We start from the raw sequence: 13,502 nt of genomic DNA on the forward strand, positions 1-13,502 counted from the left end.
AACGTATCAACCGAACACGAGGCAAGACTGAACATCATCCATCGCCCGTCTGAGTCCTCTATGTTAGGGTTGATGAACTCGCCACCTGTTCTGGACATACATACGAAAACAGTTAATATATATATTTTATAATTTTTTATAAGTTTTGTTCGGACCTATCCCTTTGTACAAATACTGTATCCCTGTATGTGGTATAATATATAATATGTTATGGTTATGTTAGTTGTTGTTTATTATATATATTTTCCTTATCTCTCTCTTTTTTTTTCTTTTTTTTTTATTATTTTTTTTTTGTGTTCAGTACCTAGCATTGCTATTATAATGCTGTATTACATTGTATTGGCTATTATTTGTGTTGGGGTGCGTATGTGTGGGGTGCGTGCGACGAATTTTCAACATGGTCGCTTGCGTGTATCGTTTGTTTAATGTCAACAGTAGCGTGTTGTTGAAATAGTTAATTTGTTAATCATTATAGTTTATTTTGTAGTGTTTCTGTAATATTGTTTGTGTTTCATGATATTGTGTGTGTCAATACCGTGTGCTACCTTAATGCGATAGCATAGATTGTGTTGTTTTCGAATTTCGATAGTCATTGTTTTGATTATAAGTGACTCGCATTTATATAAATCTTGTTTAATTTAGTTAATTTTTTTTTCTTTTTTTTTGTGTATTGTGTTACCAGATATTTTGTGTAACGTAACTTTATTCCTTTGCACCGAGTTCAGTCATGTTGTTAATATTTAGTTAGTCTATCTTGATTAATTTCTAACCTATTCCTGTGTTTATTAACCTTTCTTATTTTCCCTATTAATTTATTATTGCATGTACTTGCTATTTGCTATTATTTTGTGTATGATATGAGTTAGTTCCCTTATTAGTGATTAAAACCTACTTGTTAGATTAACATTGTCTGTAATTCTTCAGATTCTACTCTTCCGATGCTGCATCACTTACCTAGATCATTCCCACAACATCACCTGATTCTTCGATATGCCTTGGATACTTACTACGGTTGTCTTCAATCGTCTTATATCTGTGGCCATAAAGGTACTGTTTAGTTTATTTAGTTTAATATGTGTATAATGCATTGTGTGTGCGACCGCTATTGTGTATTACAAAATCCACTTCTACATGTTAGATATAATAATATAACAATACTACGTAGATTAATACATAATAAGATATCCTTTTACTTTCAATTAATCTATCTTAATTATTTTCTAACCACTTTCTACACTTATCAGCTATTTTATTTCTTCTTGTTAATCTGCGACATTCATGCATGTACACTTCCTTGTATGGTGATTAATTGTTCACGAGGTAAGTTGCACTTCCACTGTTTTAGTTATTCGTTGAACTAACACGTTTTACATTCAAACAGTAATCGGAGCATTTGTAATAAACTTCTTTTTCTTTTCAGGTTTCCGCCATCTGTGTTGTTCGACGAACAGTGCCATGCTTCCATAGTATTGTTATAACATTTAGTACTGTTGTATTTTGCATTAAGGCAGTTGAAGTTAATTTGTTCATTTATTTTTCAGCTGGCTGTTGTACATGGTGTTTCGCAAACCGAGATCCATAACCTATTTTGCACGTAAACCTTCTCGTATGATGATTACTTGTTCACAAGGTAACCTTCACTTTCACTCTTTTAATTTTTATTGAATCAACACGTTGTATATTCAAACAATAATTGGAGTACACCTGATAATTTTCCTTTTTTTTCTTTTAGGTTTTCGCTATCTGTATTATTCGACGAACAGTGTCACACTTCCTTTTGATTTATCCACAATATAGTTATAACACTTAGTAACCTTGTATTTTGTACTGAGACAATTGAGACTAATTTATTCACTTATTTTAGGTAGCTGTCATACATTATGTTCCGCGAACAACGATCCATAACCTATACTTACACGTACACTTTCTTGTTTGTTGATCACTTGTTCGCAAGGTAACTTTCACTTTCACTCTTTTAATTATTTATTGAATCAACACGTTTTATATTCAAACAATAATTAGAGTACATATAATAATTTTTCCTTTTCTCTTTTAGGTGTTCGATATCTGTATTATTCGACGAACAGCACTACAACATACACTACTGCACTACGTTGCCCACTGAAATCACTTTATTCATTGCTTATTTCGGTTATGCGCTAGTTTTAGCTTGTTTAAGTGCACTGTTCGCGGAATCCCTTTTACTTCAATCTTGACGTTCTGGTTCTGCAAGATTTCTAGTACCTTGTATGGTCCAGTATATTGATCGGAGAATTTTCCTTTACTAGGTTCTTTTAGTAGATATATCGAATCTCCTGTTTTAAAATCTTGAGGGTTAATTCGTCGATCGTTAGTCTTAGTTTGGATTTTATCAAATTTTCTCTTGCCATTCGTTGTACAGTGTTAATTTTATTGAACAGATCTTCGAGATATTCTGCGCATGTTGGTTCCGTGTTCTCTTCGATTGTTACTTCACCAATAGGTTCTCTGGCTAGATGTCCGAAACTAATTTGTGCGGGGAGAATTTCGTTCCTTTCCTTCATTTTAGTTTTTATTTTGCGCCAAGACACAGGTTTACTGACATTGATCCAATTATCCAATTGCTTGCTAATAGCATTTAAGATACAAATTTTTGAGAGTGCCGCAGCCATATTAACCCAAAAATATTTTGTATATAGTATAGTGTGATACCATCCATATTTTCCTGGGGGAATCATAAGATCAGCACTACTTACTATGTTACCTACGTCAAATATTAGATGTAGTAACCAATAAAGTATTTTTAATCCAATTATAATCCAATGGCTAGCATATTTATTCAAGTTTTTATATATATCTTCGACTGGTGATTCCCTGTTTTCTCCCTTTTGATTTCTTTGAGCTCGTTGAACTTGCGTTTCTTCAGCTTGAAAATGTTTAGAATCCTTTTCCTTAGTTACCCTTTTTTCTTCTTCATTTATTTTATTCGCAGCACCTTTATTTTTCTCTACCTTTTCAGGATGAATAGTTTTACTGGAAGTGCTTATTATAATTAAATTATTATTTATTTGTATGGAACGTTTAGGAATATTTTTGGTAGATTTGGAATTATTCTTTGAATTTTTATTACAAACCTTTTTGCTTATAGATTCTGTTTTGGATTTAGGGATAGCTATATTTTTATTTTCTATAGTGTGATCTTCCTTGCAATTTAATGATTTGGCTTTGAGTTCGATAAAGTTTCCTTCTGATGGTTTTATAGAAGTTTTTGAGTGAGACGCACTCGCTATCTCTTTTCCTATTATGGTTGAAACATTCACGAAATTCGTGGAGTCTTGCTTTTGTATCTTTGCCAAGTCGAACGTGGAGAGGCGATTTGCACTTCCCAGCGGGTTCAATATCTCTGTGATGTTAGGCAGTGGATAAGCATTGCCTGTCGTCTCGTCGTTCAATTTCCTAGTTTCTGCTTTGTCTGAAAGTTCTTTGGCACTAACATTATTTATCTTGTTTGATAACTCAGAAAATTTCTCACTCATGATCCTGTCTATGGCACCGTGCGTCCTTTTATTATTTAACGTGACATTATCCCTTATCACAGCAACGGAATGGTGTTTGCATTGAAAAGTTGATTGGTTGAAATGATCAGCATCTCTCTTTTGATTTAGATCTCTATCGAGGTATTTATTTATGCGTTTTTCTTCCCAAGTTATTGCTCTTGTTTCTTTCCTGACATTTTCTTCTATTCCCGGGTTGTTTAGATGTTTCTGCGACGGCGGTACAAATCTCCAGTCCTGGCGGTTGTTTACAGTATAGATACTATTGTATGGTGGATGAGCGTTGTTTTGGTTATAATTATCCGAAGGTGTCGGACGTTGGTATCGAATTCTATTGTTCACTTGTTTTAATTCTCGTGTTGCTTTCACGGCTTAGCGGTACGCATCGTCCAAGGATTGGTATCCTGCTATCTTTACTCGTAAATACACCTCGTTTGGGAGCCCCTTAACGAAAGCTTCCCTCGTGTCTCGATCTATCCTATCTTGAAATACGGTGCCGTACTCGTACCTTTCCCCGTTCATTATCGCCAGCCTGAGATCTTTGACGCGTTCTATGTAGTCCAAAATATCTTCTCCCGGTCGTTGAAATATTGTAGCTAATTCCCCTTTATATTCGTTAACCGTTTTTCCCGGACCGAACATATCTTTTAATTTATTCCCGAAATCGTTTAAACTTATTACTTCTGTGTCTTCTACGGCGAGAAACGCGTGTCCGCGAAGCTTATTCGTTAATAATTTTACTAACTGAGATTCTTGATGCCTAGGAACCATGTTTCGTGCACGCTCGCATGCTCTTAAAAATCGAAATACCGAGGGTCGATGTCCGTCGAACACTGGTACTGTCTCTATTGCATCTTTTAACTTAATTGATTGGGGATTAACTTCTATCGGTATTGTCGCTTGGGAAATTATCGGCGATGATACGGGTGTCTTGATTTCCTTTTTTATTTTCAGTGAACGCACATCGTCTTGTAATTTATTCATTGTTGTACTCATGTCGCGAAAATTCGCATCCCATGCTTTAAGTTTTTCCGATAACATCAAGATCATGCCTTTGTCCAACGATTCTAATTTAGTCGACATTATTTCTTAGGTATATACTTTATCGATAATCGTGACAACTTTAATCCCTTGTGGAGCGAATCGAACCGTTTAAACCAACTTTAATCCTCCGTGGAGCGTATCCCACCGCTGCCACCAAAAATTTATTACTTTACTCTGTTACGTATCTATTTGTTTAAATCGATCAAATTTAAAGTTAAATTTTACTGAAAAATTTTTTTTTTATAGTTTGAGTTTTGAATTTAATCGGAAGGGAAATAAATTGAAATGATATTATTGTGTATTTAATACTGATTTAGATTTCTAATTAATACGGTAGTTGCTGCCACCAGAAATAGTCTAAGGACTATTTCAAAATATTTTATTTTTATTATTTTCTTTTACGCTTAATGGGTAGCGTTAACTGACGCTTAATGCAACTGGTAAACGAATTCCACTTTTCGGCTAACCTGCTATGCGCAGGGATACTAGCACGGGAGAGGATTAAAGCTGGGTACAATAAATATTTTTCCTCGTTGAACGGATTTTTATTTGAATGTAAAATGGCTTAGGTTATTATATAAATATTTTATTAGCTAGATAATATATATTTTAGCGTTGCTGGATTGGATAGGAATGTGAGATTTTTCGTTGTTTTATATAAATTTATTTTTACGTTTGACTTCTTCTTCTCTTTTAATTTCGCTGTAGTAGTTTGCCGTTAGGACCGAAACTCAATTCATTTACTACGATGGATTTTGTCACCACGATTTTCTTGCCTTTTGAGTTTAATAATCGGGGATGATTCTAACGATCCTCTCTGTGCGGGACTTGTGTGATTTCGCAAGCCTTGCCCAAAGACGGGTAATATTTTACCAACAATGGGAGGAGGAATGCGAAGATCAGTGGATGTTTCAGTAGTTGAAAACACCGTTCGCACAAGCCGACACAGCGGACAACTCTTTTGTTAAAAGTTTAAACAATGATTCTATCTTCAAAACCGTTCACGAAAATAAATCGATATCGATGATAGGAAGTTCTAATTCAATTCTCGAGGGCAACGAGATTACCAGAGAAGAAGGAAGTTTTCAAAATTAATTTTCTTACCTTGAGGAGTAGGTGCTGTCTGGTGCCATTGCCTCAGCCGCTCCGGTGGTCGTCGAAGTTTTGTTGAGTTTATTATTTGAACTCGAATATAGTTTACTATCAACTCTTACTTTATTTATCTATTTTAATACAGACTGAGCAATTCACTTAGCTGGATTAATACCGCAATTACAATGCGCGTTTGTGTTTAAACGATGAAATGAGGACTTCAAAGATAAAATTTTCTTTTTACTTAGTCGCGACTCTCTTTTCTTGACCGAAAAAATTAAGACCCCGAAACGCAAAATACTATACAAAATTTCTAAACGCAGTGACGAGCGCAATAACGAACGTAGTAATAAATTAATAATGGGCCGTAATAACAAACGATCACAAGAATTATGAACAAACTAATGAGCGAAGAATAATGAGCCGTAAGGAATGAACACTATAAAAAATGAACGAACGCAAATTATAAGAAGAATGGACACTATAATAATGAACAAAGAATAATGAACCGTAATAAGAATGTTCACCAGAATAATAATGAGCGCTGCGCTATGTTGCTACGCTTATTTATAATGCCATCCCCCACGGGGTGGTGGTCCACTGGGGGTACGCTTCCGTGGGAATCGGGATGTTGCAGTTTGGGCTTCTTGGAATCGTACGTGACAAAATGCAAATTCCATATTTCGACTTAGTTTTTATCAGTCCTGTGTTCCGCTGAGCTAGCGTCTAGGAGATTTGAAGCATTCCACGCTGATCTAGTCCTTTCCACGAGAAACTTCCACGTGCTGTACCGTGGGAATTACCGGTGTTCTTCGGCGCGTGGAAGGGCTGGTGGCTGCAGCATCATTATCATTTCAATGTTTACTGGGTAAACACGCGCAACTCCGCTGCTCTCCCATAACAAGGACCTCCTCCTTCGAGTTGTTTTGCGTAAGTTTGGATGTTTGCATATTAAGGTTGTTTTTGTGATTTTGATTGTTTTTTCCTTTTTTGCTATTTCCCTAGGCTTCGGTGATCGACGTTCGAACAATGTTTGCGGAGTCGTTTCCATCAGAGGTTCCTTTCCAGACTTCCCTGGTACGTATTTAGTCTTGTTCTTAGTCCGCTTGATTCGTCCTGTTTCGTTTTATTTAAAATATACCGTGTTGTTCTCAGCCCAAGCGAAAGAGGGATTCCGAAGAACCCATGGGCGACTCGGGAGGACCAATCAAACGCATGCGGCCCTGTGATAAACCACGAGTATCAGAGTGGTTGGAGGAACTATTCAACATTGGTGCCGAGGCCGTGTCGAAATTGGGCTTTGACGATTTGGTTACTTTCGACGAGAATTTCTTCGATGCAGAGACCGTCGTATTGGAGAGGGAACCCCCTCTGGTTGAAATCGTTGATACCGATCGTTGCGTGAAAGTTCGTTTTGCGAATGAAATTCCCGAAGAGGTTTTGGAGGCACATCTTCGTCACCATGCTTCTGGGAGAAAGGGAATTTCCCCTGTTGTGCGCTATTGGTGTATGCGTGAGTTCAGCGAACTTTATCCCGGAGCTCCTTGCTTCGATTTTGATTTAGTGTAGCTGCTTCAATTTCGTTGGTTCGCTGTTTGATGTTCCTTATTATTATTAATTTTTTGATGTATTTTGTTTTGTGTTCAATATATATATATATATATGTCGCAGATGAAAGGAAAGCCGAAGCCCTTCCTTGGAAATTTTGGGAACATCCTCTAGTACCTTAGCCTAGATTTTATTATAGTTGTAATTGCTTAAGATTTGTAATAAGCGAGATTGGGTTCGAGGTGACAATCGGTCGCTGAACGTAGCCACGGTCACGGGATGGATGTTTTATCTAACGGAGGTCTGGAGTGGTTGTATGTGTTTTCCGAGAAATGTGGTTGTGGCGGCATGCGGCCTCGAGAGCGGGCCGAGCCACGTGTGATGTTGCCTCGGAGGTGCCGATGCAATGGGACATACATTGTATTTAGTAATCAAAACTCCAGGCGGAAACTGCCTAGCAACGGCGTTTGGAACTTTCTCGATGCTTCCAACGAGTGTGCCTAGCAACGGCGTTTGGAACCTTCTCGATGCTTCCAAACGGGTATAGAAAACAAAATGCAATCGTACAGGGAGAAAAATCTCCACGAGGCTGGCATTCTTGCGATTGCCTTGGAGAGTGATACATCGAGCATTTTCGACGATCGCATTTGCGTCTAAGTTAGTTTCGCTTAGTAAGGAGTTATCCCGGTGACCGTGGATTCGTTTGAACTCAAACATTGCTAATAGTATTATTTAATTTAATTATTCGTAGATCGTATTATTCATTAGGCTTAGTGTTCGTTAGACTTATTATTAGTTGTACTTATTATTTGTTAAGCTTAGTGATAGACCTGTATATACGTGTAAATAAAATCTCGGCTTTGTGAAACGATGGCTAGTCCACATGAAGAGTCGTCGCGCGCCCAAAATTCGAATCCTGATCCGACATATATATATATATATATATATATTTGAATGTATAGTGTTAGGTTATCTATTTTACGTTTGTTATTTTTTTCAATTTTATATTTCCCCCCTTTTAATTAATTATATATATATATATTTTTTTTACATTTGTAGTTGCGCATAGAATTTATTAAAGAAAAGTGTTAACAATGTGTTTTCATGATTTGTTTCTCGCGCCTGACTTCCATTAATCCCTAATATTCCTGTCGCCATGACGCGTGTAAATCCAACATGGCTGCTCATAAATGTCATCAGTAAAGTTTTTAGTGACGGGTCTTTAGTTTTGTTTGATATCGAAGTAATTTTTCGTCTGTCGCTCGTTTTTCCTTATTCTACCGCAATTAGAACATTTATTTATTAATATTGTTTTAAAGTGACAATAGTATAATATGTATATATATATATATATATATATATATGTTTATGTTGTGTGTCACTTCAATATGGCTAATGTTTTGTAATTCTTCGATTGCGTTATTTGTTGTTTTGAGTAGTTTATTTTATAGAGTATTCGATAATATAAAACATATGCACTCACACATACATATATATATATATATACGTATTTATATGTATATTTCTCTCGTTCATGTAGTGTTCGTACGAAATGAAATGTTAATTATTTATTTTATATTAATTTCTTTTAATAAGATAGAACACGCACACGCACACGTATATATGTATATATTTCTGGCAAAGTGATTTTCATTTAGATTCTTTTGTGATATAGTGTTGTGTATTTGAGGTTATGTGTCAATCATTTGATTTCATATATACATATATATTTTGTATTGTGACAACATAGTATTGAAGGTTTTATTTCTAGATTATTCTGCGTTTTATGTGTGTTTACATATTTGTGCTTGATGACAGAATTTCTGTAAGCAATTCCTCAAGTCATTGCGGTGTTAATTATTTTGAGCGTTTGGCCTGTCGACAGGTTGTCGCTTGGTCCCAAGTGTTGCGTTGTGTGTTCTATTTCTTTTGTAGATTATTAATAGTGGTTTTAGTTTAGAAAATATATTATTTATATGTTTATATAGAGACATGCATGTTTCATAATGTAGTTCTTATTTTATAATGCTTTACCGGCATGTAGGCTAGTTTTAAGTATGTATTTCAGATTGTAGAATGCACATAGATTAGTAGTAGTTTAGAATATAGATTTTTATATGTTTATATAGAGACATGCATGTTTCGTAGCGTAGTTCTTATTTTATAACTCTTTACCGGAACGTAGGCTAGTTTTAAGTATGTTTCTGTTTAATAGAATGCGCACACATATATATATGTTTCTGACAATGTAACTTTTATTTCTTTAATAATACAATATTGTATGTTTTATGTATTCGTTAGACTATTAGTTTTTAACTTCGTATATACTTATATTTCATAAATTGATAATATTGTATTTGTTGCATAGTATTATAAGCACTAACACTAATATTTACTAGTTTATTACATATCTAGCATATATGTTTATACTTATATGTAACTCTCCAAGTTGATTGATTAAAATATATTTATATATACATGTATTTCTGGCGCTTCAATTATTTCCCTTTTTGTAGTTATTCTTATTTCCTGGTTTATTTGTTTGGTTCGTAACTCGTTCAATCCGTTAGCTTGTTTTATTTATTTTATTTTATACTGGTTGGATTTATTAATCGCCCTCGCTTTGTTAATCCTTCCTTTAGTTTCGTAGCGCCGTGTGTTCGTTTGTGCATTCAAATCTTTATTCGCGCGTTTTGTGTAGAATAGTTTTCTTGTTCTTGTTACGGCGCGTGCGGAGCGCGGAACGTGACACCCCCGCCCTTGGAGTTCAAATTTCCAAAGGAAATTTGACTGATGGTGTCTCTGAGTTCGCTCAAGGCGGACGTAGATGGCGTTGGTTGTTAAGTGACTACCGGTGTTATCGATATCCCTTGAGGTTGTGCTGTTTGATCATCGATATTTCGTTTTCTTTTGAGGTATAGTAGCAGGTGGGTAACTGAGCCGCATATTCCTCCTAATAGGGCGATTCCACATCCGTAAGTTTCACGTAACTGGTATCCGTGTATGGCTATATCTATTATCGTCTTGATTAGTTTAAATATTACAAGTATTCCAAATATTGCTGCACTGACAGTTCCAAATTCCATAAAACCAATCCATAAGCTTGATACGGTATTTTTTGCTATTGTCGTTAATGTGTTTTCGTCCATCATTCCCAGGATGTTTACTGTTCCAGGGACGATTGTTTTTCCTGTTGCTCCTCTGGCCAATGTGTTCAAAACTGCAGATTTTTCTGCCGGGAACATGACGTGGTCCCGTAGTGCATCGAGGTCTTTTTGGGTATATATTCCGCTCGTGGCCAACGACGATGGTGCTGAATATTGCCACGTTTGGCGTACGCCCGGGCGGAGTTCCTGTGGTGCAATTGTTTCCATGGGTTTTGGTACGAATTTGTGCCAGAGTCCGTCGATATTGTATAGCGTAGGTAGTACCGCGCTACATTCTCCGTGGTTTCCGTGTTGCGTTAGCATGTGCGTTTTTGGCGTTAAAAATGCGGTGCGATTCCCTTGCCAAACGGGTAGCTCCGAGTAGCATTTTGTTGTATGTCGTACTTTTACTTGTACCGGAATGCATTTGACTATGTGGACTGCTTCTCCTGCGATCAGGGCCATGTGTCCTGGGGTTTTGGATATGGTATATGCAAATTCATCGGGCAGTAAGATTGCTAAGCTTAAAGCATTTTCTATTAGTTTCTTCTGTGTGGTACATCTTTGTGTCAGTATATCATGGTACAATGTTGTCATTTGTCGTTTAATATGTTTCTCTACGTAAATGAATTTTGAGTTGACGTATGCGAATATGTCCAAGTTTTCGACTGCTGTCTTGCTTTTGGAGATAAACGTATTTCCTCTTGTTGTTTCAACTATTTGGGGTGTTCGGTGGATAGTAGGGTATATCCACACAGTGGCTGTTCTCCGGTTTTAGTCAGTGCAAATGTTACTTCTTGCGTTGTTAGTGCGTAAACTGGTTGTGCTGACTCTCTATTGGTTTTTATTTCCTGGATCTTTGTAGCAATTCCTTCATATAGCACATCGTACTGATCAAATTTGCATGGTGAGGGTGGTTGTGGTTGCCAATAAGTGTATCCGTCTTCAGCGTCTAGACAGTTTCCTTCGCTAAAGGTACATACTGTTCCTGATTTCAGTAGAATTTTGTTCGCCTCGATCCGTACTGGCACAACTGGTGATTTTAAACTTATCCTTACTGTTGCTTGTACGACGACCTTTTCCCAGCTCCCGTATGGGTCTACATACTGTGTTCCCTGGCAGCTGCCGTCGTCTGTTAGCTTGCCGGCTAGGACAAGCGACCTTGTTTCTGTTGCATTATCTTTTAGGCCAACTATAAGGTTTTGTGGTCCGAGTGAAAACGTGCCGTCTTGGTGCATCCTTGCACATTGTTGGTCGGTTGTTTCATGGAGGTATTCAGCGAATCCGTTATGCACTGCCGACGTGTGAGAGTGCATGCCACAGTAATATACAATTCGAGTTATTTGCACCTTGCATTGCCTTACGTTGGTAAATTCAAATTCTGAGAGTTGAAGTAGTTGTATATAAATATCTTGGGTTTCAGTCATTGTAGGCTGTATGCTGCAGTCCCCGATGGAGTTTAGAGAGATAGTGGTAACGTTGAGGTGGTTGCCATTGCAGTCATATCCTACCAGGCCGTATGCTATTTTGATGAGGGTAAGTACGATGACCAGGCGATTCATCTTCCTATTAACAATTTATTAAATTGTTTCTTACTCTCGAGTTTATTAGAAATAAGAATAATCTTTTATTATTATTAATATATATAAAAAAAAATTTATATTTATGTTTTTTTTTTCTTTTGTTAAAACTTATTATCGGTGAAAATAAATACCATGAATGTTACCTGGGTTATAATTATATACGTATATGCATACGTATTGGTAAGTAATATAGATGAGATTTGTTTTATCGTTATAAATATATAAGTATATATTATCTATAGGAATAGATATTACAATTATAGCTTGTCTTTGAATATATATATATGTGCGTGTAATGGTAAATATGACGACTTATTTTACGAGTCACTCGGATTATCAATGGAAGTGAGTGTCATAGATATCGCCTACTTTACAACATGCGTGCATATATATATTGGTAAACATAAGTGAAAATTATATGCATAATTATAAATGTCGTTTGTTTACAGGTGGATAGCATCAGTATTTGGTCTTGTGCGTAGCATACAAGTACTTTATAGTTCTACGGCGCGGATTGCTATTCCTTGAACTAAAAAGTTTCTTTCAAGGTGAGTTAGATTAGTGTAAACGATCATGCATTGGAGGCATGATATAGCGGGTTGTAGGTCCGCTAGGTTTATATCACACATACGACAGTATGATATTCGTGTTCTTGCAGATACTCCGCATATGAAATGAGTGGGTGGGTCGTCTCATAGGTCCTGGTGGTCTGGATCTAAGTTATCGAAACAGTCTTGACAAAGATGACCGTTATCTAAATGGTAGACAGAACGTATCAACCGAACACGAGGCAAGACTGAACATCATCCATCGCCCGTCTGAGTCCTCTATGTTAGGGTTGATGAACTCGCCACCTGTTCTGGACATACATACGAAAACAGTTAATATATATATTTTATAATTTTTTATAAGTTTTGTTCGGACCTATCCCTTTGTACAAATACTGTATCCCTGTATGTGGTATAATATATAATATGTTATGGTTATGTTAGTTGTTGTTTATTATATATATTTTCCTTATCTCTCTCTTTTTTTTTCTTTTTTTTTTATTATTTTTTTTTTGTGTTCAGTACCTAGCATTGCTATTATAATGCTGTATTACATTGTATTGGCTATTATTTGTGTTGGGGTGCGTATGTGTGGGGTGCGTGCGACGAATTTTCAACATGGTCGCTTGCGTGTATCGTTTGTTTAATGTCAACAGTAGCGTGTTGTTGAAATAGTTAATTTGTTAATCATTATAGTTTATTTTGTAGTGTTTCTGTAATATTGTTTGTGTTTCATGATATTGTGTGTGTCAATACCGTGTGCTACCTTAATGCGATAGCATAGATTGTGTTGTTTTCGAATTTCGATAGTCATTGTTTTGATTATAAGTGACTCGCATTTATATAAATCTTGTTTAATTTAGTTAATTTTTTTTTCTTTTTTTTTGTGTATTGTGTTACCAGATATTTTGTGTAACGTAACTTTATTCCTTTGCACCGAGTTCAGTCATGTTGTTAATATTTAGTTAGTCTATCTTGATTAATTTCTAACCTATTCCTGTGTTTATT

General features: G+C 36.1%; 1 protein-coding gene across 1 annotated transcript; it reads right to left on the minus strand.

Annotated features, from left to right (window-relative positions):
• Positions 1 to 9,439: 9,439 nt before the first annotated feature.
• On the minus strand, positions 9,440 to 12,715 carry LOC143302518 (uncharacterized). The gene is made up of 2 exons (XM_076617477.1): positions 12,578 to 12,715; positions 9,440 to 11,929 (listed from the first exon to the last, which is right to left on the minus strand). The coding sequence occupies exons 1-2, from the start codon at positions 12,640 to 12,642 to the stop codon at positions 11,080 to 11,082; spliced, it is 915 nt and encodes a 304-aa protein (XP_076473592.1). The 5' UTR covers positions 12,643 to 12,715; the 3' UTR covers positions 9,440 to 11,079.
• Positions 12,716 to 13,502: the final 787 nt, after the last annotated feature.

This window comes from Bombus vancouverensis, chromosome 3 (assembly GCF_051014615.1).
Source record: "Bombus vancouverensis nearcticus chromosome 3, iyBomVanc1_principal, whole genome shotgun sequence".
NCBI lineage: Eukaryota > Metazoa > Arthropoda > Insecta > Hymenoptera > Apidae > Bombus > Bombus vancouverensis.

Coding starts and splice junctions, on each gene's coding strand:
- LOC143302518 (XM_076617477.1), bottom strand. CDS start 12,642: ATGAGACGACCCACCCACTCATTTCATATGCGGAGTATCTGCAAGAAC. Junction 11,930..12,577: donor AACACGAATATCATACTGTC/GTATGTGTGATA, acceptor AATTGTTAATAG/GAAGATGAATCGCCTGGTCA.